The sequence below is a fragment of the Schistocerca nitens genome, chromosome 11 (genome assembly GCF_023898315.1).
Source record: "Schistocerca nitens isolate TAMUIC-IGC-003100 chromosome 11, iqSchNite1.1, whole genome shotgun sequence".
Taxonomy (NCBI): Eukaryota; Metazoa; Arthropoda; class Insecta; order Orthoptera; family Acrididae; genus Schistocerca; species Schistocerca nitens.
In genome coordinates, this window is record NC_064624.1 from 30,021,315 (window position 1) to 30,048,982 (window position 27,668).

The 27,668-nt window shown below is 42.9% G+C and overlaps 1 protein-coding gene across 1 annotated transcript in view; it reads left to right on the top strand.

Moving 5' to 3' along the window:
- Positions 1 to 25,448, top strand: part of LOC126213130 (uncharacterized) — an 86,749-nt gene extending 61,301 nt beyond the window's left edge. The window contains exons 4-5 of the mRNA XM_049940745.1: positions 10,986 to 11,179; positions 23,464 to 25,448. Of these exons, the coding sequence (XP_049796702.1) occupies positions 10,986 to 11,179; positions 23,464 to 24,962 (1,693 nt within the window). The 3' untranslated portion in view covers positions 24,963 to 25,448. The remainder of the gene's footprint in view (positions 1 to 10,985; positions 11,180 to 23,463) is intronic.
- The last annotated feature ends 2,220 nt before the right edge of the window (positions 25,449 to 27,668 follow it).

Consider the following 27,668-nt stretch of genomic DNA (forward strand, 5'->3'; position numbering starts at 1 on the left):
CTATGACCATGATAAGCAATATCATGTCTTTTACAAGACTTGTCTAGTTGATTAATTCCTGGATCACTACGTGCTAGTCTTTCTTAGTGTACGGTCCACAGTAATTATATCCCAGTAGATGTTTCTCTGACAATGGTAAATTTAAAAGCGAATTTTCCATATTTATCACTTTCCCAGAATGTGTGTAGAACATTGTTCAAATATCTAATTAAGTATGGGATTCCTTTTGCACTGTTGACAATGAAATCGCTAAAGTTGTTCATCACCATCTGTGTTTTGCCAACTTTTTTATTGTGAAAATTTTTATTCCCCACTAGTTTTTTGCCATCGATTACTGATAATCCATTGATTAATTGCCGAACATCATCAATCCAAACATACTCAACTTGCTTTTCTGTATATACCTTTTTTCTCAGGTGAACTAGAATCTATAGTTAGTCTTCTTAAGTTTGGAAAATAGTCATCAACAATAAGTTTTATCAAATGTTTATATTTATTACCTCTACTTCATTTTATTTTATTTGTATTATTATCAGAATGTAATGCTCCTGAATTGTATATGTCTGCATAATTTGATAAATCTACTCCATCGAATTTATCATTCATATCATCCATAGTAATCTGTTTTTCAGCTAAACGACTCATTAATCCATCAGTTCCTTCATATGTCCTTCCCCTAACTGTTAATTTATCTTGTTCAAATGTTACTGGTAATCTTCCTACATATTTAAACACACCAACAGGTGGTAATCCAAAAGTAGTATTTTCACTATGGTTTACATATTTTAGCATTCTTTCACTTATATTTATTTTCTTAACATCATTATCCTTTATTTTTCCCACTCTTCATCGTACTTCTCTATCAAATTCATTATTTCCGACTCATTTAATGTGTAATCTCTTTTATCGCTCTCATAATGTTTAGTTGTTGGAACAACGTTAAATTCATCAAAATAATAAGGAACCATTTGTTTTTAACTTCTCTATTTTCAAATGATGACTAACTATTTTTGTCAGTAGATTTCAGAACATTGTCACCGGATCCTTCAATTCCTTGTGCGACTTTTTAATGGCATCGATAGCCAGTTGATCTTGTTTTTTAAATTTTTCTTACTCTGTTCTTGGTTTTCTCCATTTTTTAAACTCTTCTTTTAACTGTTCTTTTACTCTCCTGGTCTGTCTGGCTTTTTTTAACGATTTCTGGGCCGTATTTTGCAAACATTTATTAAAACAAAATATTAATAAAAATAATTTTATATTTAACGTTTATATTTATGTTATGAAATGTATTTTATTTCTGAACTTGACATCATTCGGTTTTATAGTCATGTCTATTGTGAAAAATCCAAACTGGACATTCCAACATTTACTACATATTTCTTTAAAATTATCAAACTTTAAATCTCCTCCAACAATCCCATGGTAAATATGATTTAAATTTGTATCATCATGTCTAAAGATATTTTAAAAATTTATGTTACCTCTGTCTAACTGTTTTGGTGTTTTTGAGTACGTCTGAGCTAAGCAAGAACAATCTATTCATTTGTGTCTACTTCTAGTAAAATAATCTCTAACGATATCTTGATTTTTGGGAATGAATTCATCAAATACAACTGCATTTTCTTCACATTAATCTAATGGAATGATTTCCGTTATTTTTAACAAAACCAACAATTTTTTTATTAACTTTATCTTCAATTTTTTCACATCTTTTTATAAATTCTTGATATTTTGGTTGATCTAAACTTTTTGATTAAATATACAAATGATTAATTTTGTTCCAGTTTTACTATCTGGGTGCTAGAATATAATTGCCAATCATTAATGTTGTTTTACCACATCCACTCTACCCAATTATTGCACATTGAAGAGAATTTGTCAAAAGCTTACCTTGTTCATTTTTCGACTTCTTCTCTGGAAGTATTATTTTTGGCTGCCAATGAGTTTTGTTTATTTATTAATAAAATTTTTAATAGTAAATGAGTAGATTATTTCAACTGAGTGTTAAGTCATCTCTACTTAAAAAAGATTGACTGTACCTATATGGAACAGTTATACTACTGTTTCACTAGTCGGTTTTTATTCAACTTTTTTAACTCCAAGTATTACATCGAAAAATAAGAAACTGTAATGTGATGGAGAGGCAATAGAAATTCCTGTAGGTCAGTGTAGCTTGAAAAACTTTTAAAAATTTATTCAATCGAAAAAGCCCAATATTCACATTAAAGCAGATGAAATTTTAAACAGAATTGTTATTGAAAGTGATGTAAAATTGTATATAGATATAGCAGATAGCATTGGAAGTTTGCTTGGTTTTAGTAATCAAGTTGTTGAGGCTACAGAAAAAGCTGTACATAACGATGTTCCTAAAAGTATTCCATTTGAACTGATCAATATAAATTTCAATCTTGATGATGGAATGTTTGTAAAGCATACTGATCATTTTCACAGAGAAACTGATATTATCGCCTCATTCAAGCCTAATGCAGAATTTGGTGGGCCAATAATTCATAAACTGAATTATCCTATAAATATTCCAATTTTTGGTCAAATTCAGGACTTAGAAATTACTATAACTGACGAAAATGATAATTTGATTGACTTTAATGGTGCTTGTGTAACAGTTATTTTAGAAATTTCTTAATATTTTTTATTCTTAAATAAATCATGAACAAAGTCGAGAGATATCAGTTTTACTCATTCCCTGTGAATGAGAAGACTAAAAATAATTGGAATCTCCCCAACAAGAACACAGAGATTAATATAAATTTTGGAGATGGTTGGGTTCATCCTAATCATGCCCAATTATACATGAACTTCAGTATTATTGGAACTGTTTTTACAGATTATTCAACTTATGACAGAAAATCCAATAAAAAATTAATCGATAATTATGTAGCAAAACTGTTCGATGTTATCACCATAAAGCAATGCAACAATATTTTGTCTAGAATGGAATTTTCATTTATTTGTTCATTGGAAGTTATTTGATTGACTTCGACTCTAGCCAATGAGTTAACCATGGAAGTTCATATTCTTAGTAATGGAATGATGAAAAGAATGAAAAAGGAGTACTTTATTATTAGAATTATTCGGTGGATTTTTTAAAGATTATAAAGAAACAATGTGCAAAGGAGATTCAGCACGAATTTTTACATGGTAATCAAGTGCTACAGATTCCCAAGTTGGAGTTGAAGATGTGACCACACTTCCAAAAGAGGGAAAAACTGTTGTAGAATCAATGGAAATTCGTGTTCCTGTTGTTAAATTCGAACCTGAATATTCACATGAATTAGAACAAGATAGACTTAAAAATCCAAAAATTCCCATATCATTCTTTGAGCCACAAACCGTAGAGATTGCTAGATTGGATGAAAAAAGAAATTTTGAGTTAGATAATACAAATTTCTATAACTCTGCAGAATTTGATATGCCTTATTTCATCTTTGTAGTTTTCCAGACACAAAGGAAAAATAATCAGTTAGTTGACACTTCCTTATTCGATAATGTGGAATTACAGAATATCTATATTAGAAATGGAAGAAACGAGTTTTTTCCTCAAGAAATATGGAATCTATATCATCCAAATAATTATCTCAATGTTTATGATGAGATTTTAAGAGAACTACACAATTTAATGGTGATGTAGCATGAGTCCATTCAATTTTATTAAAAATTATCCTACCTATGTAATAAATATGTCTAGAAGAATGAATGTGTTAGCCATTCAGAAAGCAACAATGAAGTTGTGTGCAACTTTTAATGAAAAAATTCCGAAAGATACAATTATGTATGTATGGTAAAAAGAATTTGACATATGATTCGCAATATAGAATTTTGGTTGAAAATATTTGAAGTGTCTTTTTTGTGGGTGTGTTGTTTTGCACACTCCGTTTATAAAAAAATGTTAATAAAGAAGTGGCTAGTGTGCTCTACCCAGCCATTTATAAGAAAATGAAAAACATGATGAAATTATCTGTGAGTGCACCCAACATACCCACTTACTACTCGTTGGGCAGAATTGAGATGGCATTTGGTGCCAGTGTGACACCATTAAGCCACCTTAAACCTCATGTCAACTTCTGGGCTCTGGTAGTTTTTCGCAAGTGTCGACTACCTGCTGTCTGAAGCGTGACCGAGCCCGGTGGTGAGGTTGGAGGACGCCACACTTTTGTTTCGTTACAGAGGAAAGTCGCAGAAAATTTCGAAACATAAGTGTCGCAGTGGAATTCAAATATAAGATATAGAAAAAGTGATCTTTTAACTTTGTTGCGCTGTGTAGTTGAAGTCATATTATGCTAATGTAATGGTATTCTATTTCTGTTGTCATACTCCTGAACTCTTTGCGTAGTTGTTGCTGCAGTTGTGGTGGCTCTTTTAGTTCTCTCTACAAGCATTTCTTCCTCTGCAGAACTCTCCTGCAACTTGTCTACCTTTGAAGAGTACACCAACTTTCTGCTGCGCTCTGCGGGTCGCTTCTGCTTCTTTTCATCTGTTTCTCAATCCTGGTCGCCGATTTTTCTCGCTGTGCACAGTTCGACAGACTGATCCCACACCTCTCCTCCTAACTTATATCGCACGATTTCCTACTTGAGAGTTCCTCTGCACATTACACACGCAACATGTGACAGCACTTTTCTGTTTATTGTAGTGTCCTCCCGGTACACATATTATCACCAGCTTGAGCAAAGGTGTGACATGTGTAGTCCAACCAGAACGTTGACAAGAGTGTGGGCCGAGGTACCCTGAGCTGACTTTGGTGGGGTGAGAGGAAGAAAGTGATTCTCGAGCAGAGAGAAGCTGCAGTTCGTAGAAAATGAATAAAGGACGATTACAAGGACTATTTAATTTCCCAGTAGTTTAACCTTACTTGGAGAAAGTCTTACAGGGGCTGTGTATCTTCACTAATCAATGAGTAAGCCCGCCCACTCTATATGTTACGTATTTTCAGCCACTCCAGAGTCCTGACTTCTACCTTTCACCACCAGAGATGAGCGCCCTGCCTGCAACCCTATCCGACAGTACACAGTCAAATATTTTAACCACCACTGGAGGCAAGTGAGAGACAGCGCTTGCTCTCCCTATATTCCAACCGACCCAAAATCTGAACTGCAATTGTACGCAGTCACATATCTTAATCACAATTCGAAGCACGTATGGGACAGCACTTTTTCTTCTTTATATTCCGAATGTATGCAGTCAACTAATTCATTAATAAATGGTGACAAGCGAAAGACATTGCTTGTTCGTCCCTATACTGTGACAGACAATAATTTCTAGAGACAAAGCGTACACTATTTGATCAAAAGTATCCGGACACCTGGCTGGAAATGACTTACAAGTTCGTGGCGCCCTCCATGGGCAATGCTCGACTTAAATATGATGTTGGCCCACCCTTAGCCTTGATGACAGCTTCTACTCTCGCAGGCATACGTTCATTAAGGTGCCGGAAGGTTACTTGGGGAACGGCAGCCCATTCTTCACGAATTGCTGCACTGAGGAGAGGTATTGATGTCGGTCAGTGAGGCCTGGTACGAAGTCGGCGTTCCAAAATGCCACAAAGATGTTCTATAGGATCAGGACATGACACTGTGAAGGTCAGTCCATTACAGGGATGTTATTGTCGTGTAACCACTTCGCCACAGGATGTGCATTACGAACAGGTGCTCGATCGTGTGGAAAGGTGCAATCGCCATCCCCGAATTGCTCTTCAATAGTGGGAAGCAAGAAGGTGCTTAAAACATCGATGTAGGCCTGTGCTGTGACAGTGTCACGAAAAACAACAAGGGCTACAAGCCCCCTCAATGAAAAATACGAACACACCATAACACAAACGCCTCCAAATTGTACTGTTGGAACCACACACGCTGGCAGATGACGTTCACCGAGCATTCGCCATACCCACACCCTGCCGTCGAATCGTCACATTATGTACTGTGATTCGTCTCTCCACACATGGTATTCCCACTGTTCAATTGTCCAATGTTTGTGCTCCTTACACCAAGCGAGGCGTCGTTTGGAATTTTCCGGCGTGATGTGTGGCTTAAGAGCAGCCGCTCGACCATGAAATCCAAGTTTTCTCACCTCCAGCCTAAGTGTCATAGTACTTGCTGTGGATCCTGATGCAGTTTGGAATTCCTGTGTGACGGTCTGGATAGATGTCTGCCTATCACACATCACGACCTTCTTCAACTGTCGGCGGTGTCTGTCAGTCAACAGACGAGGTCGGCCTGTGCGCTTTTGTGCTTTACGTGTCCCTTCACGTTTCCACTTCACTATTACATCGGAAGCAGTGGACCTAGGGATGTGTAGGAGTGTGGAAATCTCGCGTACAGACGTATGACGCAATGAAAAACGTATGTTTTCTGGGGTGTACGGATACTTGTGATTATATAGTTTATACCTCTTCCACTCCTCTAACTGGCAGTAAACTCGTGATAACAGCTGTTGCTGGATAGTGATCAGGAACTCAGTTGCCCTCCCTCAGATGTGTACAGACTTCTCGGCGTCTTGCTGCAGCAGCATGCACGTCCCACTCTGTACTGGCTTCGAGTCTGCACAGTGGTACCGCTCCTCACAACTACTCACTGGTACCTCTTTGACAGCTTCCTGGTGATGACTCCTAATTTATGGTACAGCACACTTGGTTCCCAGTAGCGGTAATTTACATACTCAATTTTCAGTGCCCTGTGACGAGTTTTTCTCTTCACATTGCTTTCCCCTGACTCCTCTGAAGGTCTTCCTAGTGAAAAAATATTTCTAGAACATTCTGACTGGTTCGAATGTACTGTTTCGGCTGGTTAGTGCCATCTTTGCGCTTCCAGGTTATCTGTTCTGTTGTCGACCCAACACTTCCTGTGCATTGTCTTTTTTTTTTTTTTTTTTTGTGTCAGTTTTCTAACTCGTTTGATGCGGCCCGCCACGAATTCCTCTCCTGTGCCAACCCCTTCATCTCAGAGTAGCAACCTACGTCCTCAACTATTTGCTGGATGTATTCGAATCTCTGCCTTCCTCTACAGTTTTTGCCTCTACACCTCCCTCTAGTACCATGGAAATTAATCCCTCGTGTGTTAACAGTTGTCCTATCATCCTGTCCCATCTCATTACGAGTCTTTTCCACATATTGCTTTCCTCTCCGATTCTGTGCAGAGCCCCCTCATTGTGTTAACACTACTAATTAATAAAGTTCCTTTCTGTTCATAGCAGTCACGGCAACTGTCCCTGCAAGTACGGTTCCGTTTAGCATGCTTCATCTTTTCCAGTCCTCATACTGGTCCTCTCTACAGTTACGCTTTGTATGACCTGAATGACGGCAGTCAAAGCACTTGATATGTGTATTCAATATCACTTTCATTTTCTGTGACTTGGTAGCCACATTACTTTCAGCTTGTGCGTACCACAGGACTTGATGAATTCGATGCGAAATCTACGTGGCAGATACGATGCTGATGCTCATGTAAACACATAAAGTGCTGATTAGTAATACCGTCTTCTGTGAGTTCGTATATGCTGCTGCTAATTTTCCGAATTCGGTCTACAAAAATTCCTATTGATTGTCCGTGTTTCTGAAATATCCCGTTAAGCTTCTCATGGTAGTACTTTGATGTGTTTTTTCTGCTATATCCTTCCAATAAGTCTTCTGCAAACGTCGACAAACGGCTGTACATAACTCGATTTGTTGTGAGACATTACATAAACCCAGCACGCCCTGCTCATTACAGTCTGCCTACTTGTCATTATCCCAATTTTTCGACCTGTCACGGGTATTCAAATTTTCAAAAATCACAAACACATCTTCCAGTAAAATGTGGATGTCAGTGAAATTTTGATTGTATCCAGGTTGGTGCACTAGGATATAATCACTTCCTTCTTTCTACGAAAAATCATTCTACATCTGCCTGTAACTGTACTGCTTAAACCAGGGGATAGTGCGTCGCATCCTGGGCCGGAATCTGCTTAGACAAACTGTTTACCGCCACAAGTGCGCCCTATATCCAAAATAACAGGGAAGAAGGAAAAATGGCCTAAAACAACTCTAAAGTTAGTACATACTCACACCACTGAATAGGACGGAGTTCCAACATAATGTAGGAGCGAGGACCGGCAGCTTGCATTATCAAATACAATTTTTTCTTCTGTTTGTCACAGTTGCATTAAAAAATTTTGTTTTATGGAGACAACTTCTACGCAACATTGTCCGTCTCAAACCATTGCCTACAAACAATACATAGCTGTTAATGTAATCTTCACTATTTTTTTCATTCCAGAAAAATTAGTTGTTTCTCGTTAGTGTAATTAGCATTACACTCCGTCGTTGTAAAAGTTAACGTACAAATACACCAGTGCACGCATATACACTGCCCATAACTGGTATTTTTATATTTGTGCGGATTAGTAACGCTTATTCAGATTCCAGTGACTTTACTAAGACAACTGGTGTAAGCTTCATCTAAATGCACATGTTATACAACATACTGAATACGATATTGCAGTGCCCGTGTTATTCCGAATTACAATGCGAAGTTCCACTGCATATGCTTGCGTCTCCAATAGAACAGGCACTGCGGCGACTACAGCCATTATCAAATACATGCAGTGTATTCTCAGCTGCGAATGTTGACAAACATAAGCTGTAGAATGGAATGACGACAACGAAAGATTGTGCCTGACCGGGACTCGAACCCGGATTTCCCACTCATCGCGAGCGGCCGCCTCAACCGTCTGGCTACCCCAGAACGGCCCACGGCCAGATCAAAACTTCCATATGTTGTCAACCACACACCCACAGCTTGTATTCGTACATCCATTCTGTGTATTCCCATACAGGTGAAACATTTCACTTGAAAGTCGTTCGCCTGATGTTGGTGAATAAATACGACACTGCGACCGCTCGCGATAAGCGGGAAATACGGGTTCGAGTCCCGGTCGGACATAAATTTTCACTGTCGTCATTCCACTATGCAGCTGATGGTTGTCCATATTCGCAACTGCGAAAACGTTTTTGTATTTCATAGCGGCTGCAGTCGCCGCATTTCCTGTTCCTTTAGACATGCATAGGAACTTTGCACCGTAATTCGGAACACCATAGGCACTGCAGCATCGAAAACACCGTAAGCAAATTCAATGGTAGTTCGTACCCTTAAAGATAAGATTGTGGCGGTAACTCTGTCACTGACGCAAACTTCCGAGAATGTTCTGTCACTGAGCTAAAAATCCCTTCCAGGAAAAAACTCGAATGTAAATAAAACGTATCGAAACAAGCAAAGCAATGTGCAACCCCGTTTAGATTTTACTACACAAAGCGAAATCAGTGGATCCCTGTATCGTAGACTAGTATATTCTCTGTTAGTTTCTATTTGTAAAGATAAGATTTCGGCGCTTAATTCTGTCATTGAAGCAAGCTTCCGAAAGTACAGCCGCCACTGAGTAAAAATAGTAAGAGTGCCATCCATTTGTTCTTTCATGTACTGCGAAACTACCAGCGCCATCTATTGCATCTTTAGTGTAGTACGCCTTGATGATGAAACATCTGAATTACTAAGCTAAGGGACGATTTCAGATTAAAATTTGAATTAAGATGTCTTTTCTCCATGTTCCAATTTTGATTAAATAAAGCCTAAATATTTCCTCAACCTACTCACAAGTTACATGTGGAAAAGCCACGAAAATTCGTCTAGTAATTGTGGAGATCAGCGGGTTCAAACAGAAAGACACAATGGTTTTAAATAAATCTTTAAATTACGATGCAAACATAGGGCTTACACTCGTCTACTCGTCTGGTGTGAGACTTTCCCTGGGGGGGGGGGGGGGGGATTGGGGGGGGCGTCCACCGGGACCAAACCGCACAATAACCCTGAAAGCGCGGTTCGGTGTGGGGTGGCGGAGGGGTGAAGTGGACTGAGGCAGTCGTCGTGGGGTTGTTGTGGACCACTGAGGCTGTGGCCCCCGGTTAACATATACGAGGGTGGTTTGAAAAGTTCTCATCACCACAAGAGGTCAGCGCTAGCGCAACGAGTTGTTCACGTGATATTCAGTGGACTGTTGCCTGTAAACACGTGACACATCAGTGCTCTTGGAAGAGAGCTGTAGAGGTGACGTGGCTCTGTTGTTGTTCCCGCGTAGTGATTTGCGAAGATTAAAAACATCGAGATTCGAGCAGTGATTAAGTGCTTTGTAAAGAAAGGTATGAAAGCAACGGACATTCGTGCAGATTTCCAGAGTACACTGGGGGACTCTGCTGCTTCATATTCAACTGTTGCCAAGTGGACAAATGAATTTAAATTTGGTCGGTAGAGCTTAGACGATGATCCCCGCAGTGGTCGGCCAAGATGTGTCACTACTCCAGAAATCTTTGCAAAAGTGCACAAAATGGTCACGGAGCATCGCCGATTGAAAGTGCGTGTAATTGCTCACGCTTGCCAGATGCCATCATTTTAACTGACGAATTAGAAGTTAAAAAACTATCTGCAACATGGGTGCTGCGAGACTTGATGCTGGATCTAAAACGCATGCCGTCGCCTTGGCAAAATTGCACGAACTAAGGTAGGAATTGTTGCCTTATTCACCTGATATGCCTCCGTCAGACTTCCATCTCTTTCCAGAACTGAAACTTTTCCTTGGTGGACGAAGATTCACTTCAAACGAAGAACTGATAGCCGGAGTTGGCAAATGTTTTGCAGGCCTGGAGGATATTCATTTTCGAGATGGGATCAAGGGACTGGAACATCGTTGGACCAAGTGCACTAACCTACATTGAAAAATAAAGTAAGTTTCAGCGATGTAACTACCTTTGAAACCACCGTAGTATATTCGGCGCTAATAAAAACTTATTTCAAAAACGCGAAGGTCCCGCGTTCGAGTCCCGCTCCTACACGCGTTTGTAATCTTCCAGGCCGTTTGAAGTCAGGTCGCGCTTTACATTCTCCCACGCGCTGTAGTGCATGATTTGGAATGCAGATCTTAACCCCGCAGTCTGTGTGTTACAGGCGGCCGGTGCTGAGTGAACGCCTGCTGGACTACCAGGAGTGGTACCTCTCCTTTCGTGACGACTTCAGCGCGCAGTGCGAGGAGCAGCAGCCAAAGGCGGCAGAGATGTTCGGTCTCGCCGACGCGGTCTACTCCTTCTATCGGATCAACTGGCTGAGAACTAAATATGGCCCATCTGTCAGAGACATCATAGGTGAGTTTAATACTGGGGTCCATCCACTGCAGGTCTGTGCACTGACGACTTCCGACTGCGTTCTAATACGAAGAATGAGATTCAGAAACCTTTCTGAATTTCCACTTGTAGACCTTACGTGATTGCCATGCAAGGTCTACTTTCCAACGCAAGCTTTTCGATTTCTTGGCAGCCCTCTGTCTGGGATCATTACAAGCCAGCTATGATGATTTCCATATCGATTCCTGCACTGCAGTGGTGTAGGAAGACTACGTATGCAAAATTTTTGACTGCTTAGAAGAGATGAAAGAACAAGTTTTTATGTGACAGTAATGTCAGAGATGCATCGTTTCCGTGTTAGGAAGGTTTTGCGCTTAGCGGTGTACAGGGACGGTATTCAAACTGCCGCGTGATGAATACTGTTTTAGAAATTCTGCTCAAAATTTGCGTTTACATTATTGCACAACTTTCGTCTACGGGCTAATAACTGTCTAACTCGCTCAGAAACCAGGTGTTTATGAATGAAGGCTGCAGCCTGAGCATAAAGTACAACCAGCTATTCTGGAGTGCAAATCAATGTCCGAAAGAACAAATACCATCTTTACATACAGTTAAGGCTAACCGGCCATTGACCTACTTCTTCTGTGCTGGATGCCCACACATTGCCCAAACTCTTACGGAACTCGGTAAGATTGCCTGCAGTGCAATGGGCAGGGGCACTACGAATGTAGTGTGTGGACATTAAGTAGGGAAGTGGGTCTCACGGGAAGTGTGCAAGGGATAAACTCCTGAAGTCACTCTATACTCTGTGCCATCGGTGGCTCAGCTGGATAGAGCATCTGCCATGTAAGAAGGCGATCCTGGGTTCGAGTCCTGGTCGGGGCACACATTTTCAACTGGCCCCGTTGATGTATATCAACACCTGTCGACAGCTTAAGGTTTTGATTTAATTATCATTTCATTCTAGAGAGCTTCACGGTCACCGATAGTATTTGTTCTTCCAGACATGTCTAAAAGAAAGATACCTTCTTTATATATATATATATATATATATATATATATATATATATATATATATATATATATATATATTCAATTTTGGGTGGGACCGTTTTCTACCTGTATTGAGGACGAAGCAGCAGAAGTTTCAGACAAGTCGCAACGCGCTGTTAATGTGAGGCCAGTGGACTGCAACGGCGACATTCCAAGACATTTTCTCGGTTTTCGTGATGTTAGCCAAACTACGAGGGCAGTTCAATAAGTAATGCAACACATTTTTTTTCTCGGTCAATTTTGGTTGAAAAAACCGGAAATTTCTTGTGGAATATTTTCAAACATTCCCGCTTCGTCTCGTATAGTTTCATTGACTTCCGACAGGTGGCAGCGCTGTACGGAGCTGTTAAAGTGGCGTCTGTAATGGATGTGCGTTGCAAACAACGGGCAGTGATCGAGTTTCTTTTGGCGGAAAACCAGGGCATCTCAGATATTCATAGGCGCTTGCAGAATGTCTACGGTGATCTGGCAGTGGACAAAAGCACGGTGAGTCGTTGGGCAAAGCGTGTGTCATCATCGCCGCAAGGTCAAGCAAGACTGTCTGATCTCCCGCGTGCGGGCCGGCCGTGCACAGCTGTGACTCCTGCAATGGCGGAGCGTGCGAACACACTCGTTCGAGATGATCGACGGATCACCATCAAACAACCCAGTGCTCAACTTGACATCTCTGTTGGTAGTGCTGTCACAATTGTTCATCAGTTGGGATATTCAAAGGTTTGTTCCCGCTGGGTCCCTCGTTGTCTAACCGAACACCATAAAGAGCAAAGGAGAACCATCTCTGCGGAATTGCTTGCTCGTCATGTGGCTGAGGGTGACAATTTCTTGTCAAAGATTGTTACAGGCGATGAAACATGGGTTCATCACTTCGAACCTGAAACAAAACGGCGATCAATGGAGTGGCGCCACACCCACTCCCCTACCAAGAAAAAGTTTAAAGCCATACCCTCAGCCGGTAAAGTCATGGTTACAGTCTTCTGGGACGCTGAAGGGGTTATTCTGTTCGATGTCCTTCCCCATGGTCAAACGATCAACTCTGAAGTGTATTGCGCTACTCTTCAGAAATTGAAGAAATGACTTCAGCGTGTTCGTAGGCACAAAAATCAGAACGAACTTCTCCTTCTTCATGACAACGCAAGGCCTCACACAAGTCTTCGCACCCGAGAGGAGCTCACAAAACTTCAGTGGACTGTTCTTCCTCATGCACCCTACAGCCCCGATCTCGCACCGTCGGATTTCCATATGTTTGGCCCAATGAAGGACGCAATCCGTGGGACGCACTACGCGGATGATGAAGAAGCTATTGATGCAGTACGACGTTGGCTCCGACATCGACCAGTGGAATGGTACCGTGCAGGCATACAGGCTCTCATTTCAAGGTGGCGTAAGGCCGTAGCATTGAATGGAGATTACGTTGAAAAATAGTGTTGTGTAGCTAAAAGATTGGGGAATAACCTGGTGTATTTCAATGCTGAATAAAACAACCCCTGTTTCAGAAAAAAAAATGTGTTGCATTACTTATTGAATTGCCCTCGTAAAACCGCTGCCGCTCTATCCACTGTGCTGGCTGTCGAGCTCCAGAGTTCAGATATGTGAACGACACGCTGGTGATCGAATCCTACCACGGTGCCTCCGTTCTATCAGGAGAACTCAATGGCCCGCAAGCTAAGGTCTGTGAAATTGTCTCCCAAGCTCTTTTCACTCACTGTTCTGCACATCGTTGGAATTTACTTTTCCAGCACAGCTGTTCTTGCAGGAAACCAACAGGGATCTTTCCTCTCCACGCTTCAGGTTATACCTGCTTTCTTCAGCCGGTCTTCCAAGCGCATAGCAATTCTCGACACTACTATCGATAAATCTACTCCTTCGAACAGTGAAACGAGATGGAACTGTAATGTCAGCAAAATATCTGCCGTTCTCCGAAACTGTCCGCAGCTAACCGAGTTTAAAAAATAAATAACTGACAGTACAAACTCTGGTGTAACAACTGGAAGAGAAGCATGCGTCTTTAAAAAGAGCGTCATAGACGCTGACATTGTTTTCCTTCTCTCTGTTTCTCAAAGCACACGTCTAAAACCTCAAATGGTTTTCAACATTCTTGAGAGGAAGCAATGCTGCCTCAGAATGTATAGGTCTGATGAAAAACAAACAATGAAGATAAAGTGGTCGACTTCCTAAATTCCACGAAACACTCGATTAGCTTGCAACCTGAAACTTCCATCCGTCATTTCAGCTCTGAAATGACGGATGAATACATTGGTGATCCACTGATCTCAAAACACAAATAGATGTATTTTGATGTCTTGGATAATATTATAACACGACTGGAAAAAGAATGTTCACATTGTGATAAGCTGATCTTCCTTAAATTAGTTGATCCTACACAGTTCGCCTTCGTCGCTCGCAGTTGCGTGTAGTACTGGAGATTGTGTTTTCTTTCCACGATAAAGAAATATTTCACTGTATCTTTTTGGGAGACGAAATCAAATTAATGACTAAGAATCAGAAGAACCAGATTCTTCCAGAAGATTTCAGAATCTTTGATCTAATTGCTACCATTCCTGCAATAATTGCTCCAGTCGAAAGAAGTTCTTCTCGTCTTAAACACGTAAAAACATATTTTAGGAACAGATGTCCCAGAATTTATTATCAGCTTTGCTTGTACCTCAACTGAAAGACCAGTACTGTGAATCTTCAGAACTGAGACACGTGGTATGACGATGTCAGCGACAGGTCCGGGAAGAAGAAAGATCATCAAGATAACTCGTTTTACAAGTGGCGACGCTCCAACAGTTCGTTCGTAAGTAAACGTGAGTGCCGTTTCTGTATTTTTCAGTAGTCATTATCAGTAACATTGGTAGTCTTGGTAGGCGCCGACGTCACAGTTATAATAGTAGTACAAGAAGTGCTGGTGGTGGTGGTTCTTAGGACCATTATTTACGGATACATTAAAAGGAAAGGAAGGAACGTTTACCAGTATGTTTCCCGGCCTTTCTACATCTACATCCATACTCCGCAGATAACCTGACGGTGTGTGGTGGAGGGTACCTTGAGCACCTCTATCGATTCTCCCTTCTATTCCAGTCTCGTATTGTTCGTGGAAAGAAATATTGTCGGTATGGCTCTGTGTGGGCTCTAATCTCTCTGATTTTATCATGGTCTCTTCGCGAGATATACGTATGAGGGAGCAACATACTGCTTGACTCCTCGGTGAAGGTATGTTCTCGAAACTTCAACAAAAGCCTGTACCGAGCTACTGAGAATCTCTCTTGCAGAGTTTTCCACTGGAGTTTATCTATCATCTCCGTAACGCTTTCGCGATTACTAAATGATCCCGTAACGAAGCGCGCTGCTGTCCGTTGGATCTTCTCTGTCTCTTCTATCAACCACACCTGGTACGGATCCCACACCGGTGAGCAGTATTCAAGCAGAGGGCGAACAAGTGTACTTTAACCTACTTCCGTTGGTTTCGCACTGCATTTCCTTAGGATTCTTCCAATGAATCTCAGTCTGACATCTGCTTTACCGACGATTAATTTTATATGGTCATTCCATTTTAAATCACTCCTAATGCCTATTCCCAGATAATTTATGGAATTAACTGCTTCCAGTTGCTGACCTGCTATATTGTAGCTAATTGATTGAGGATCTTTCATTCTATGTATTCGCACCACATTACACTTGTCTACATTGAGATTCAATTGCCATTCCCTGCACCATGCGTCAATTCGTTGCATATCCTCCTGCATTTCAGTACAATTTCCATTGTTACAACCTCTCAATATACTACAGCATCATCCCCAAAAAGCCTCAATGAACTTCCGATGTTATCCACAAGGTCATTTATATGCATTGTGAATAGCAACGGTCCTATGACACTCCCCTGTGGCACACCTGAAATCACTCTTACTTCGGAAGACTTCTCTCCATTGTGAATGACATGCTGCGTTCTCTTATCTAGGAACTCTTCAATCAATCACACAATTGGTCTGATAGTCCATATGATCTTACTTTGTTCATTAAACGACTGTGAGGAGCTGTATCAAACGCCTTGCGGAAGTCAAGAAACACGGCATCTACCTGTCAACCCGTGTCTATGGCCCTCTGAGTCTCGTAGACGAATAGCGCGAGCTGGGTTTCACACGATCGTCTTTTTCGAAACCCATGCTGATTCCTACAGAGTAGATTTCTAGTCTCCAGAAAAGTCATTATACTCGAACATAATACGTGTTCCAAAATTCTACAACTGATCGACGTTAGAGACATAGGTCTATAGTTCTGCACATCTGTTCGACGTCTCTTCCTGAAAACGCGGATGACCTGTGCCCTTTTCCAATCTTTTCGAACGCTACGCTCTTCTAGACACCTACGGTACACCGCTGCAAGAAACGGGGCAAGTTCCTTCGCGTACTCTGTGTAAAATCGAATTGGTATCCCATCAGGTCCAGCGGCCTTTCCTCTTTTGAGCGATTTTCATTGTTTTTCTATCCCTCTGTGATCTATTTCGATATCTACCATTTTTTCATCTCTGCAACAATCTAGAGAAGGAACTACAGTGCAGTCTTCCTCTGTGAAACAGCTTTGGGAAAAGACATTTAGTATTTCGGCCCTTAGTCTGTCATCCTCTGTTTCAGTTCCAATTTGGTCACAGAGTGTCTGGATATTTTATGTTGATCTACCTACTGCTTTGACATAAGACCAAAATTTCTTAAGAATTTCTGCCAAGTCAGTAAATAGAACTTTACTTTCGAATTCGTTGAACGCCTCTCGCATAGCCCTCCACACGCTACACTTCGCTTCGTGTAATTTTTGTTTGTTTGCAAGGCTTTGGCTATGTTTATGTTTGCTGTGCAGTTCCCATTGCTTCAGTAGCAGTTTTCTAACTCGGTTGTTGTACCACTGCGGCTCTTTTCCGTCTCTTACGATCTTACTTGGCACATACTCATTTAATGCATATTATACGATGGTTTTGAACTTTGTCCACTGATTCTCAACACTATCTGAACTTGAGATAAAACTTTTGTGTTGAGCCGTCAAGTATTCTGAAATCTGCTTTTTGTCACTTTTGTTAAACAGAAGAATCTTCCTACCTTTTTTAATACTTCTATTTACGGCTGAAATCACTGATGCTGTAACCGCTTTATGATCGCTGATTCCCTGTTCTGCATTAACTGTTTCAAATAGTTCGGGTCTGTTTGTCACCAGAAGGTCTATTGCCACGAGTCGGTTCTCTTTTTAACTGCTCAAGGTAGTTTCCAGATAATGCACTTAAAAAAATTTCACTGGATTCTTTGTCCCTGCCACCCATTAAATGCGTTTGGGTCTCCCAGTCTGTATCTGGTAAATTAAAATCTCCACCCAAAACTATAACACGGTCGGAAAATCTACTCGAAATATTTTCCAAATTTTCCTTCAGGTGTTCTGCCACAACAGCTGCTGAGCCAGGGGGCCTATAGAGACATCCAATTACCATGTTTGAGCCTGCTTTAACCGTGACCTTCACCCAAATTATTTCACAAATATCGCTACAAACACGCCTCCCCCTTCAATGTCCAGCCTGTCTCTCCGGTATACATTCCAATCTGAGTTTAGAATTTCATTACTGCTTACATCAAGTTTCAGCCAACTTTCCGTCCCTAGTACTATGTGGGCATTGTAACCGTTTATTAATGAGAGCAGTTCTGGGACCTTTCTATAGACGCTCCTGCAGTTTACTATTACCACATTAACACTGCCTCTCTCAGAATTTAGGCCCATGATCCGCAACTGATAATCAGTGCTAAAACGTACAGTTCTTATTCACCTGCGTCAGCTACAAAGAGCCCCACCTCATATGTCGCTATAAACGCAAAGTAAGCGTCATCCACTAAACCAACCTTACCGTCTCCTCATCCCAACAACTCCTTGCGTCCCATCCGCACCATCAAAGTCGTTTATTTCGAAACACTGTTTTACTCAACACCAAGTACCTCTGAGTGTTCACATATAGTCCAGCAAATAATGATAACAGCCCTATTCACCTTCTATCTAAATTTAGAATTCAACTGCTCCGAGACTCTATCCTAGTTTATTTTCAACTACCCAAAACACCACTTTTATCTGCTTCGTCACCTAACACATCGTGGCATGCGAACAGCGTAACACACATTCCGCGATATCTGATGTCTCAGCTGCAGCAAAATACTCTCCCCCACATGCTATCTCAACACAACATCCAAGCAATAATGAAACATTCTTAATTAATCATGAAGTTACGCATTTCACTTGTTACCCTGTACTCTACAAAGCACAGATAATTCCGACTAGGCAGCTAGACCTACTATGTCACCCAGAATGTAATACGACTTTAACTTTCCTTGTCATATCTTGGACTAATGTGGTGAACACATGCCACAATGGAGTAAAATTAAGAAAATCACAAACTGGCCATTCATATACACTCCTGGAAATGGAAAAAAGAACACATTGACACCGGTGTGTCAGACCCACCATACTTGCTCCGGACACTGCGGGAGGGCTGTACAAGCAATGATCACACGCACGGCACAGCGGACACACCAGGAACCGCGGTGTTGGCCGTCGAATGGCGCTAGCTGCGCAGCATTTGTGCACCGCCGCCGTCAGTGTCAGCCAGTTTGCCGTGGCATACGGAGCTCCATCGCAGTCTTTAACACTGGTAGCATGCCGCGACAGCGTGGACGTGAACCGTATGTGCAGTTGACGGACTTTGAGCGAGGGCGTATAGTGGGCATGCGGGAGGCCGGGTGGACGTACCGCCGAATTGCTCAACACGTGGGGCGTGAGGTCTCCACAGTACATCGATGTTGTCGCCAGTGGTCGGCGGAAGGTGCACGTGCCCGTCGACCTGGGACCGGACCGCAGCGACGCACGGATGCACGCCAAGACCGTAGGATCCCACGCAGTGCCGTAGGGGACCGCACCGCCACTTCCCAGCAAATTAGGGACACTGTTGCTCCTGGGGTATCGGCGAGGACCATTCGCAACCGTCTCCATGAAGCTGGGCTACGGTCCCGCACACCGTTAGGCCGTCTTCCGCTCACGCCCCAACATCGTGCAGCCCGCCTCCAGTGGTGTCGCGACAGGCGTGAATGGAGGGACGAATGGAGACGTGTCGTCTTCAGCGATGAGAGTCGCTTCTGCCTTGGTGCCAATGATGGTCGTATGCGTGTTTGGCGCATACGACCGAGGCACACAGGGCCAACACCCGGCATCATGGTGTGGGGAGCGATCTCCTACACTGGCCGTACACCACTGGTGATCGTCGAGGGGACACTGAATAGTGCACGGTACATCCAAACCGTCATCGAACCCATCGTTCTACCATTCCTAGACCGGCAAGGGACCTTGCTGTTCCAACAGGACAATGCACGTCCACATGTATCCCGTGCCACCCAACGTGCTCTAGAAGGTGTAAGTCAACTACCCTGGCCAGCAAGATATCCGGATCTGTCCCCCATTGAGCATGTTTGGGACTGGATGAAGCGTCGTCTCACGCGGTCTGCACGTCCAGCACGAACGCTGGTCCAACTGAGGCGCCAGGTGGAAATGGCATGGCAAGCCGTTCCACAGGACTACATCCAGCATCTCTACGATCGTCTCCATGGGAGAATAGCAGCCTGCATTGCTGCGAAAGGTGGATATACACTGTACTAGTGCCGACATTGTGCATGCTCTGTTGCCTGTGTCTATGTGCCTGTGGTTCTGTCAGTGTGATCATGTGATGTATCTGACCCCAGGAATGTGTCAATAAAGTTTCCCCTTCCTGGGACAATGAATTCACGGTGTTCTTATTTCAATTTCCAGGAGTGTATATTTCATCAACCGTCCTCTATACTTACAAAAGCATCGTGTGTGAGGTGATTTGGCCATCAAGATTTAGTTTTTCCGTTATTTCCCTAAGCAGCTGAAAGCAAACTCTAGGACAGCTTCTTTGATGGGCCAAAGCCGAGTTGCTTCCCACAGTTTCCCAGTCCCAACTTGAACTCTGTCTCTAGTGGCTTCGTCATAGGCAGGGCTTGTCCTGTATCTTCTTTTGTCCTTCGTTTTTACAAAAGCCTTATCTGTCCCATCCTCACCTCTGCAAAACATAGCTCGGAATTCTGTTCACTCAAAATATTACCATTCCTTACAGGGTCTAGAAGGTCATGCTCTCTGTACCTTCTCTCATACCTGTCTTCACTCTCACATGCAATTTGCACTAACTGATTAAAATTCCCTCTCAGTAGTTGCTCCAACTTTAACACAGATGCTATACAGCCTGTAAAATTGAGAAACAAAACCACCTTGTCTCGCCAAACTTCTGCAAACCAAGGTTCCAGCTGTGACTGTACCAACATGTCCAACCCCTTTCCACCTCCATACCTTTCACCTCCAAGGAAACTTCAGCAGCCTGATTCTTCCTGTACCAGAACACAAACTACACACCTACTCCCATACCTACCGATCCATACACCTTTTTTGGTCCTCACTCCCATTCTACAATATTAGCCATGTGGCACTTGTTGAGACCAGACCTCCATGATTTACTAGAAACCACACCTTTACCTTCATCACAGTACTACCATCCATGGATTTTTATAACAAATAGTAAGTCTTTTAATTGAAACCAGTAATTTTATTCATTGTAACTGCTAACCTATATGGGTATCTTTTAATGTCAAGAGGCTGAAAAAAAGCAATATGTCTGGAGCTTGCCTACCAATCTGTCACGTGGTGGGTGTGAAATGAAACATAAAGAAGAAGAAATGTAAACGTTAAGGTCTTGTTTTCTGTCTTTTGCAGAAACAACCTGCCTATAAGATTATTTTGGAATGTATTCATCTTACAGAATCTACATTTGTGCTCAGCAAATTGCACTGTGTGTGGTGAGTGATGAGTACTGAATCAGTATCATTTTCTTTCGCTTTGTTATTTGAACATGAACGGTGCTCGAGAGAAATGACTGTCAGTACTTCTCAGAATGTAACAGATAAAGCTCTCCTCAAGATGAAAGTTGGTTCAGTCACTGTAGTGCCTCACTAACCATGGTCCTGTTGCATGTGGTGGGCTCTGGCTGTCCTCCAACTTTTGAACCATCTTACTCAGACACTTATTGGGATAACCATGGTGCAGCCGCGACAGTTTCCACATCGACAAATCACTGTCGTAGGTGAAAGAAACGATAAGCAGCAAAAGAAATCTCAGGAGTAGTCTCTGATTCTCTGACTTCTGGACCGAGCTGTGTCCATCCCAGCAGCTCCCCTACTGTGGCGCTATTCTCATCATGCGATAAGTGTCAGAATGAAGTAATACTCAAGCAACTCTACAGGCGGAATGGAAGCTATACTCACAGAGTATTAAGAATGAACCGTTCAGCGGGACAGAAGAATTTTCATCACCGTTTCGCTACTGGAGTTTGTTGAATTAATTCTTGACGTTCTCGCGCTAACGAACAAACTAGTGACGAATCTCCTTCGCTGCTCTGAACTCAGTGTCGCGATATGTCTAAGCTGACAAACAAAACCGAAGTATACTGGAAAGGTGGGAAGTCAGAATGAGTCATCCTTCATACAGTGTGGCGGAAAGTCCATACCACTACCTCAAAACAAAAAGTTGTAATTGGACTACTTAGATATGAAAAGTACATATTTAGTGTATCAGTATGAGGACCAGCGCGCCTTACACAGAGATCTGTGTGTCTCCAAATCCCCTCTGACATCTTGTGAAGTGTCTATGTAGGTACTTTTAAAAGGTTTTGTCAACATGTTTGCTTAGTTTTTCGTTAGTCCTGTTATGTTGACTCAAATGGGACTTAATTCTTCCCCATAATCAGTTGCTGGTGTGGTAAGGTTCAGAATACGTGGTGTCCAATTCGATGGGGCTGGAAATGTCGCAGAACCACTGCCAGGCCGCGGTGACGTTGCTCACCGTGCAACTCACACACATGAATAGCAGATTGTGCCGGAGTTCTGTCCTACTTTAACCACTCACGATTCATGATTGCCTCGCCTTCGAGCTGAGATGTTAACCTCGTTTGCAATATCCATCCGTATGCCGTTCAAGAAACTGCAGCCTGAAATAGTATCATGATGGCATCCTGGATCATACAATGTGAGACGAGTTCCTTTCTAGCTCTCGCAAATAATGAGGATTTTCCTCGGACCAGAAAACGGTATAACTCCTTTGTTGACTGCAGTATAAGGCACAGTTACTGGAAAAGTAGGGACCCGCCTCGCATTCTCATGGGTAGCACTAAGTGTCTATAGGTGGACGACTTGTAAATTATCCACGCAAGCTTTTCCCATGAAACAGTTTATGTATTAGCGAAAACCTTATCCTAATCCCTGACGTAATTGCTGAGGTTAGTCTTCACAATTAGACACAAAAACGTGGTGGGCGAAATTTATTTACAAAGTTAATCGACAAAACACCTGTGGGAAACATAGTAGGCACTGTGGCAACTATGTAAGGCAGGGTGCAACTTGCTGTTCCATGTCGTAGACACATAATTCATTCACAAACATCGGCCTACATCCTTTCGTTTTCTAACTTTTTAGTGTGGTCGCACATTGCTAAGCGTGCTGCCCGATTTCAGCTCAATATTTACCAACGGATTTCAGCTCAATTGGCTGACGGACGATGGCACACGTTTCTACCCACATATGTAGAGTACAGCCTGTCTTTGAAACAGCCTGAGAAATAAAAGAACAACAACTATCTCTCAATCGATCAGGGTTGCTTTACGAGATGGGCCTTGGCATATGCTCTCGTTACCTCTGTCACTGTTTGCCCTATACGTGGACTTCATACACCCCCGCATGTGGCACTAAACGTTCCTTTTCAGTGCAAGTGTGTCGGCATGGAATCACAAGTCACAGAATGCAACATTGAAACAAGACAGTTCAGTACAGATGCCAGTGTCTTTCATCATCTTCAAAACAGAGACATCAATAAAACCTACTTATTTCCTGAATTACACAAATTCGAAGGTCTTCTTGGACACCCTTTAGATGATGCGTAGTATTCACTCAATGGATCTCTGGTATCTTTCTTTGTGAACACTAAAATTTGCGTTCACTTTCCGCCTTACGTCATCCCTGACAAATACCCCTGGTTTTTGTTGGTTGTGGCCTTCTATAACCACTGATTATCGATGATTTAATTAAACAACACCCAGTCGTATAGTCCAAAGAAGACTTTGGGTTTAGCTAGCTATAGCGTACGAGCACCAACTACTTGCTGTCGCTCTTTTCCAGATGAGAAGTGGCAGCTGGAGGACCAAAGCAACGCCGTGCTCAACGTGGACACTGACTGCCTGCAGATGTTGGCTGATGTCCTGGACCACCCCACGTGCCCACTGCACGACCTGCCACCGGAGACCATCCAGCAGCGCCTACAGTGCCGCGAGCAGCTGTGGGGCGACGTGGTGCAGAGGTCGCCCCGCGTACCCGTCACCAGCTACCTGGCCTACACGCAGAGGGTGAACGTCAACCTCTGTCTGCTGGCCTGGATGGCTGTCAACTCGTTCAGTATTTGTCAGGACGTCCCATTCAGTATCATGCAATCCGTGCACGACGCTCGCTGCTACTTCGATAGTCCTGACGACCAGTCGTGTATGGAATCGAACACCACAGACGCCTTCTGCTCTGTCTCCAGAGCTGTCCTGCTGCTCAAGTGTCGCGACTTTTCTTTCCACGAATCTCCTGAGCTGTGTGCCGTCAGATATTACGGAGCTGGACTGTACCCAAATGACTTCAAAGCAACGTGGTCAAATCCCCTCAGAGGTTATGTAAAGCCAACAGAAAGGACACTGAGTTACAAAGAGAGTTTACATAGTGCCACCTTGAAATACAAGAATTTTAAAATCGACAGGTTAAAACCTTTAGAAATATCGTTCGTAGTGGTAAATATTCTTTTCCGTTTTTTGACTGCCGGACTATACATGCGCCTTCCACATTTACGTAATCTGCCTGGAAAGATTTTCTTGTCCTTCCAGATCACGGGTATAGTCCAGATCCTGTGTTCTGAGGTCGTTTATCGGATGGCAGGCGTCCCCGACTTATCTGTAATGGTACTGATCGATAGCGCCCTCACATTTCTCAGCTGTATCTGGCTAAACTCATTCTGCTACCACATGTACGCATGTGTTCGTCATCTGAGGCTTCCTAACGAGCTAGCACCTACTGAAGCAAGCCGGATATTCCGTCGTCAGGTGCTGTGTGTGCTAATACCCTGGAGTATAGTATGCGCAATCTGTATCGCTTTGGAAAAAACGGCCAGGTACTATCTGATCTATAGTCGGATAATATTCCTTGGGGCGATTTCACTATCGATATCTTTCAACTTGGTTTGTCTAGTTCTGGTGGGGATCATGTACCTACGAACTCGGAAATCAATGAAGCAACTAAAAATTTATAGGAAGGGTAAATTTGCCTCAAAGAAAGAACTTGTTTTTATGTCAGTTAAAACTGTAATCTTAAGTGGAATTGGGATTATTATTAGAATTGGGTTTCACCAGGTACAGGACGTGGCACAGCTTGTGTACTGTGTACATATAGCTACAATGGTGCAGGGACCACTGATGTATGTTTTTTTCATTTGTAACGGAACAACGCTCCCCATACTCAAGAAGATGATACTGGCGTGTTTCAACCCAGACATCACCATCCCGGAGCAAGAGCTGTGCTCAGCAGCTGAGAGAAATCTAGCGAGGAGAGCGAAAGAACAGGCTGCCGTTGCAGAATCCTCGTTGTAACCTCTGTAAGCATTCTTCTGAAAGGATTGTCTTTCACTGTAGACTGTTCTAAACAGTGTGATTAGTCATACAGACAGAACCTAGCAGACGAGACAAAATTAACTGCGACTGATTTCGCAAAACAGTGCCTCAGATTTATAATTGATTCTATATTTACAAATAATAATTACTTATTTGTATGTTGTTGCACAGAAGACTGTAATAATAAGTTATAGGTGTCCTACGTAATCTCAAGTGAACACAAAGAAGTTAAATAAGAGTTTTACATAGGACTGGACTAATGCGCTTTTGTGGGATGGGATGTTGAGTTGGTGATATAGAGGTACACAAAAGTGATGCACAGGACGTCAAAAAGTAATCTGTACCCCGTGTTGTAGTCTTAAACAAGGAAGAACACCATTTAAAAAAGGATTTATGCAGATAGTATTATGGTAGGAAAGAGATGTGCCAGAAGTTGAACTGAAAGGACACACATTTTTCCATAAGTGTAACAGCATAGTATGTACTGTTTATTGTGAATTGTTACCAATAAAGGAACAGCCATAAGAAATGAGTGACCGACCAGTGGAAATGAAACTGCTACCTGTGTGAATTTAATATGCAGCCCAACTGAAGACCTGGTACTATATAGATGTAACTGTCAGAAACAGTCAAATTACAGCGATAATCACTCATATACCAACCACCTATGATCTTAAGAGCGAATGTCGGGAAGGAAGAGTTGCCACTTAGGATACAGCACAAGTGGAGACTGCAGCACGACTCGCCACCTTGTTACGTCACGAGGTAGGTACTACCAGGTGCGACTTACTCGCCCACACCTCTGATCGCAGAGAGACGCTGACACCAGAGACGATCCCCACTGCCGAGGCGGCCCTCCCCTCCCCTCCCCTCTCTGCCAATCTCTGCAGACCCTCCCCCGCCCCCTCCCCCAGTCTCCACACCACTGCCGCCTGCATGCGTTGCGCCAGACACGTGACGTGGCAACGTTTACTGGTGGACCCACCTTAATTTCCTACTCGGCTACACATGTTAATTCAGTCTGATGTAAGAGACGCTAACCTCGCTTTAACCTGCGAGAATGGAATAAACTGCTTGTAATTAATAGCCCAACTGCTCTACCTAGCTACTGTAAATTAAAATTCCGAGATCCGACTAGGGGACTGGGCAGTCCACTGTTTCGTCCCCCACAGAGCGTATCCGGACTGCACTGGTAAGATGCGTACATCCACAGCAGCCTCCAGCTATAGGTCTGTGTCAACTGAAACAGCACCGTATTGCATCCACATTGGTTAGAGAACAATGCAGCTGTTTCCTACATTACACTGTACGAAATACTATAACCAGCCACAAGCTTTTCTGAATTTATTTTGTTTCGGTATAGGAACGGTTGAATAAATTCATTTCAGAGAAGCAGCATCTGTTTCAAACGTGACAAGAAATTCCTCGAGATGACATTCAGGCTGTATGCTTGCATGAAATACATACACTGAAGAACAAACCATTTGGTAAATCTGCCTAATATAGAGTAGGGCCTCCATGAGCACACAGAAGTGCCCCAACACGACGTGGCCTGGACTCGACTAATGTCTAAAATAGTGCTGTAGGGAACTGACACCACGAATCCTGCAAGGCTGTGCGTAAATCCGTAAGAGTACGAGTGGGTGCACATCTCTTCTGTACAGCACGTCGCAAGACATCCCAGATATACTCAATAATGTTCATGTCCGGGGAGTTTGGTGGCGAGCGGAAGTGTTTAAACTCAGAAGAGTGTTTCTGGAGCAACTCTGTAGCAATTCTGGACGCGTGCATTGTCCTGCTGGAATTGTCCAAGTCCGTCGGAACCCAAATGAGCGTGAATACACGCAGGTCATGAGACAGGAAGCTTACAAAAAAGTGGTTCAAATGGCTCTGAGCACTATGGGACTTAACATCTGAGGTCATCAGTCCCCTAGAACTTAGAACTACTTAAACCTAACTAACCTAAGCACATCACACACATCCATGCCCGAGGCAGGATTCCAACCTGCGACCGTAGCGGTCTCGCGGTTCCAGACTAAAGCGAATAGAACCGCTCAGCCACTCTGGCCGGCCAGGAAGCTTACATACGTTTCACTCGTCAGATTCGTATGTAGACGTATCAGGGGTCCCATATCACACCAACTGAAGACATCCCACACCATTACAGACCCTCCACCAGCTTGAACAGTCCCCTGCTGACATGCAGGGTTCGCCGGCCAGAGTGGCCGTGCAGTTCTAGGCGCTGCAGTCTGGAACCGAGCGACCGCTGCAGTCGCAGGTTCGAATCCTGCCTCAGGCATGGATGTGTGTGATGTCCTTAGGCTAGTTAGGATTAATTAGTTCTAAGTTCTAGGAGACTGATGACCTCAGAAGTTAAGTCGCATAGTGCTCAGAGCCATTTGAACCATTTGAAGATGCAGGGTTCATGTGGTTGTGTCTATACCCATACACGTCGGTCCGCTCGATGCAATTTGAAACGAGACTCGTCCGACCAGCCAACATGTTTCCAGTCCTATGTCGGTGTTGACGGCCCCAGGCGAGGCGTAAAGCTCTGCTTCGTGCAGTCATCATGGGTACAGGAATGGTCCATTAGCTCCGAAAGCTCGATGATTTGTTGAATGGTTCGCACACTGACACTCGTAGGTGACACAGCATTGAAATCTGCAGAAATTTGCGGAAGGGTTG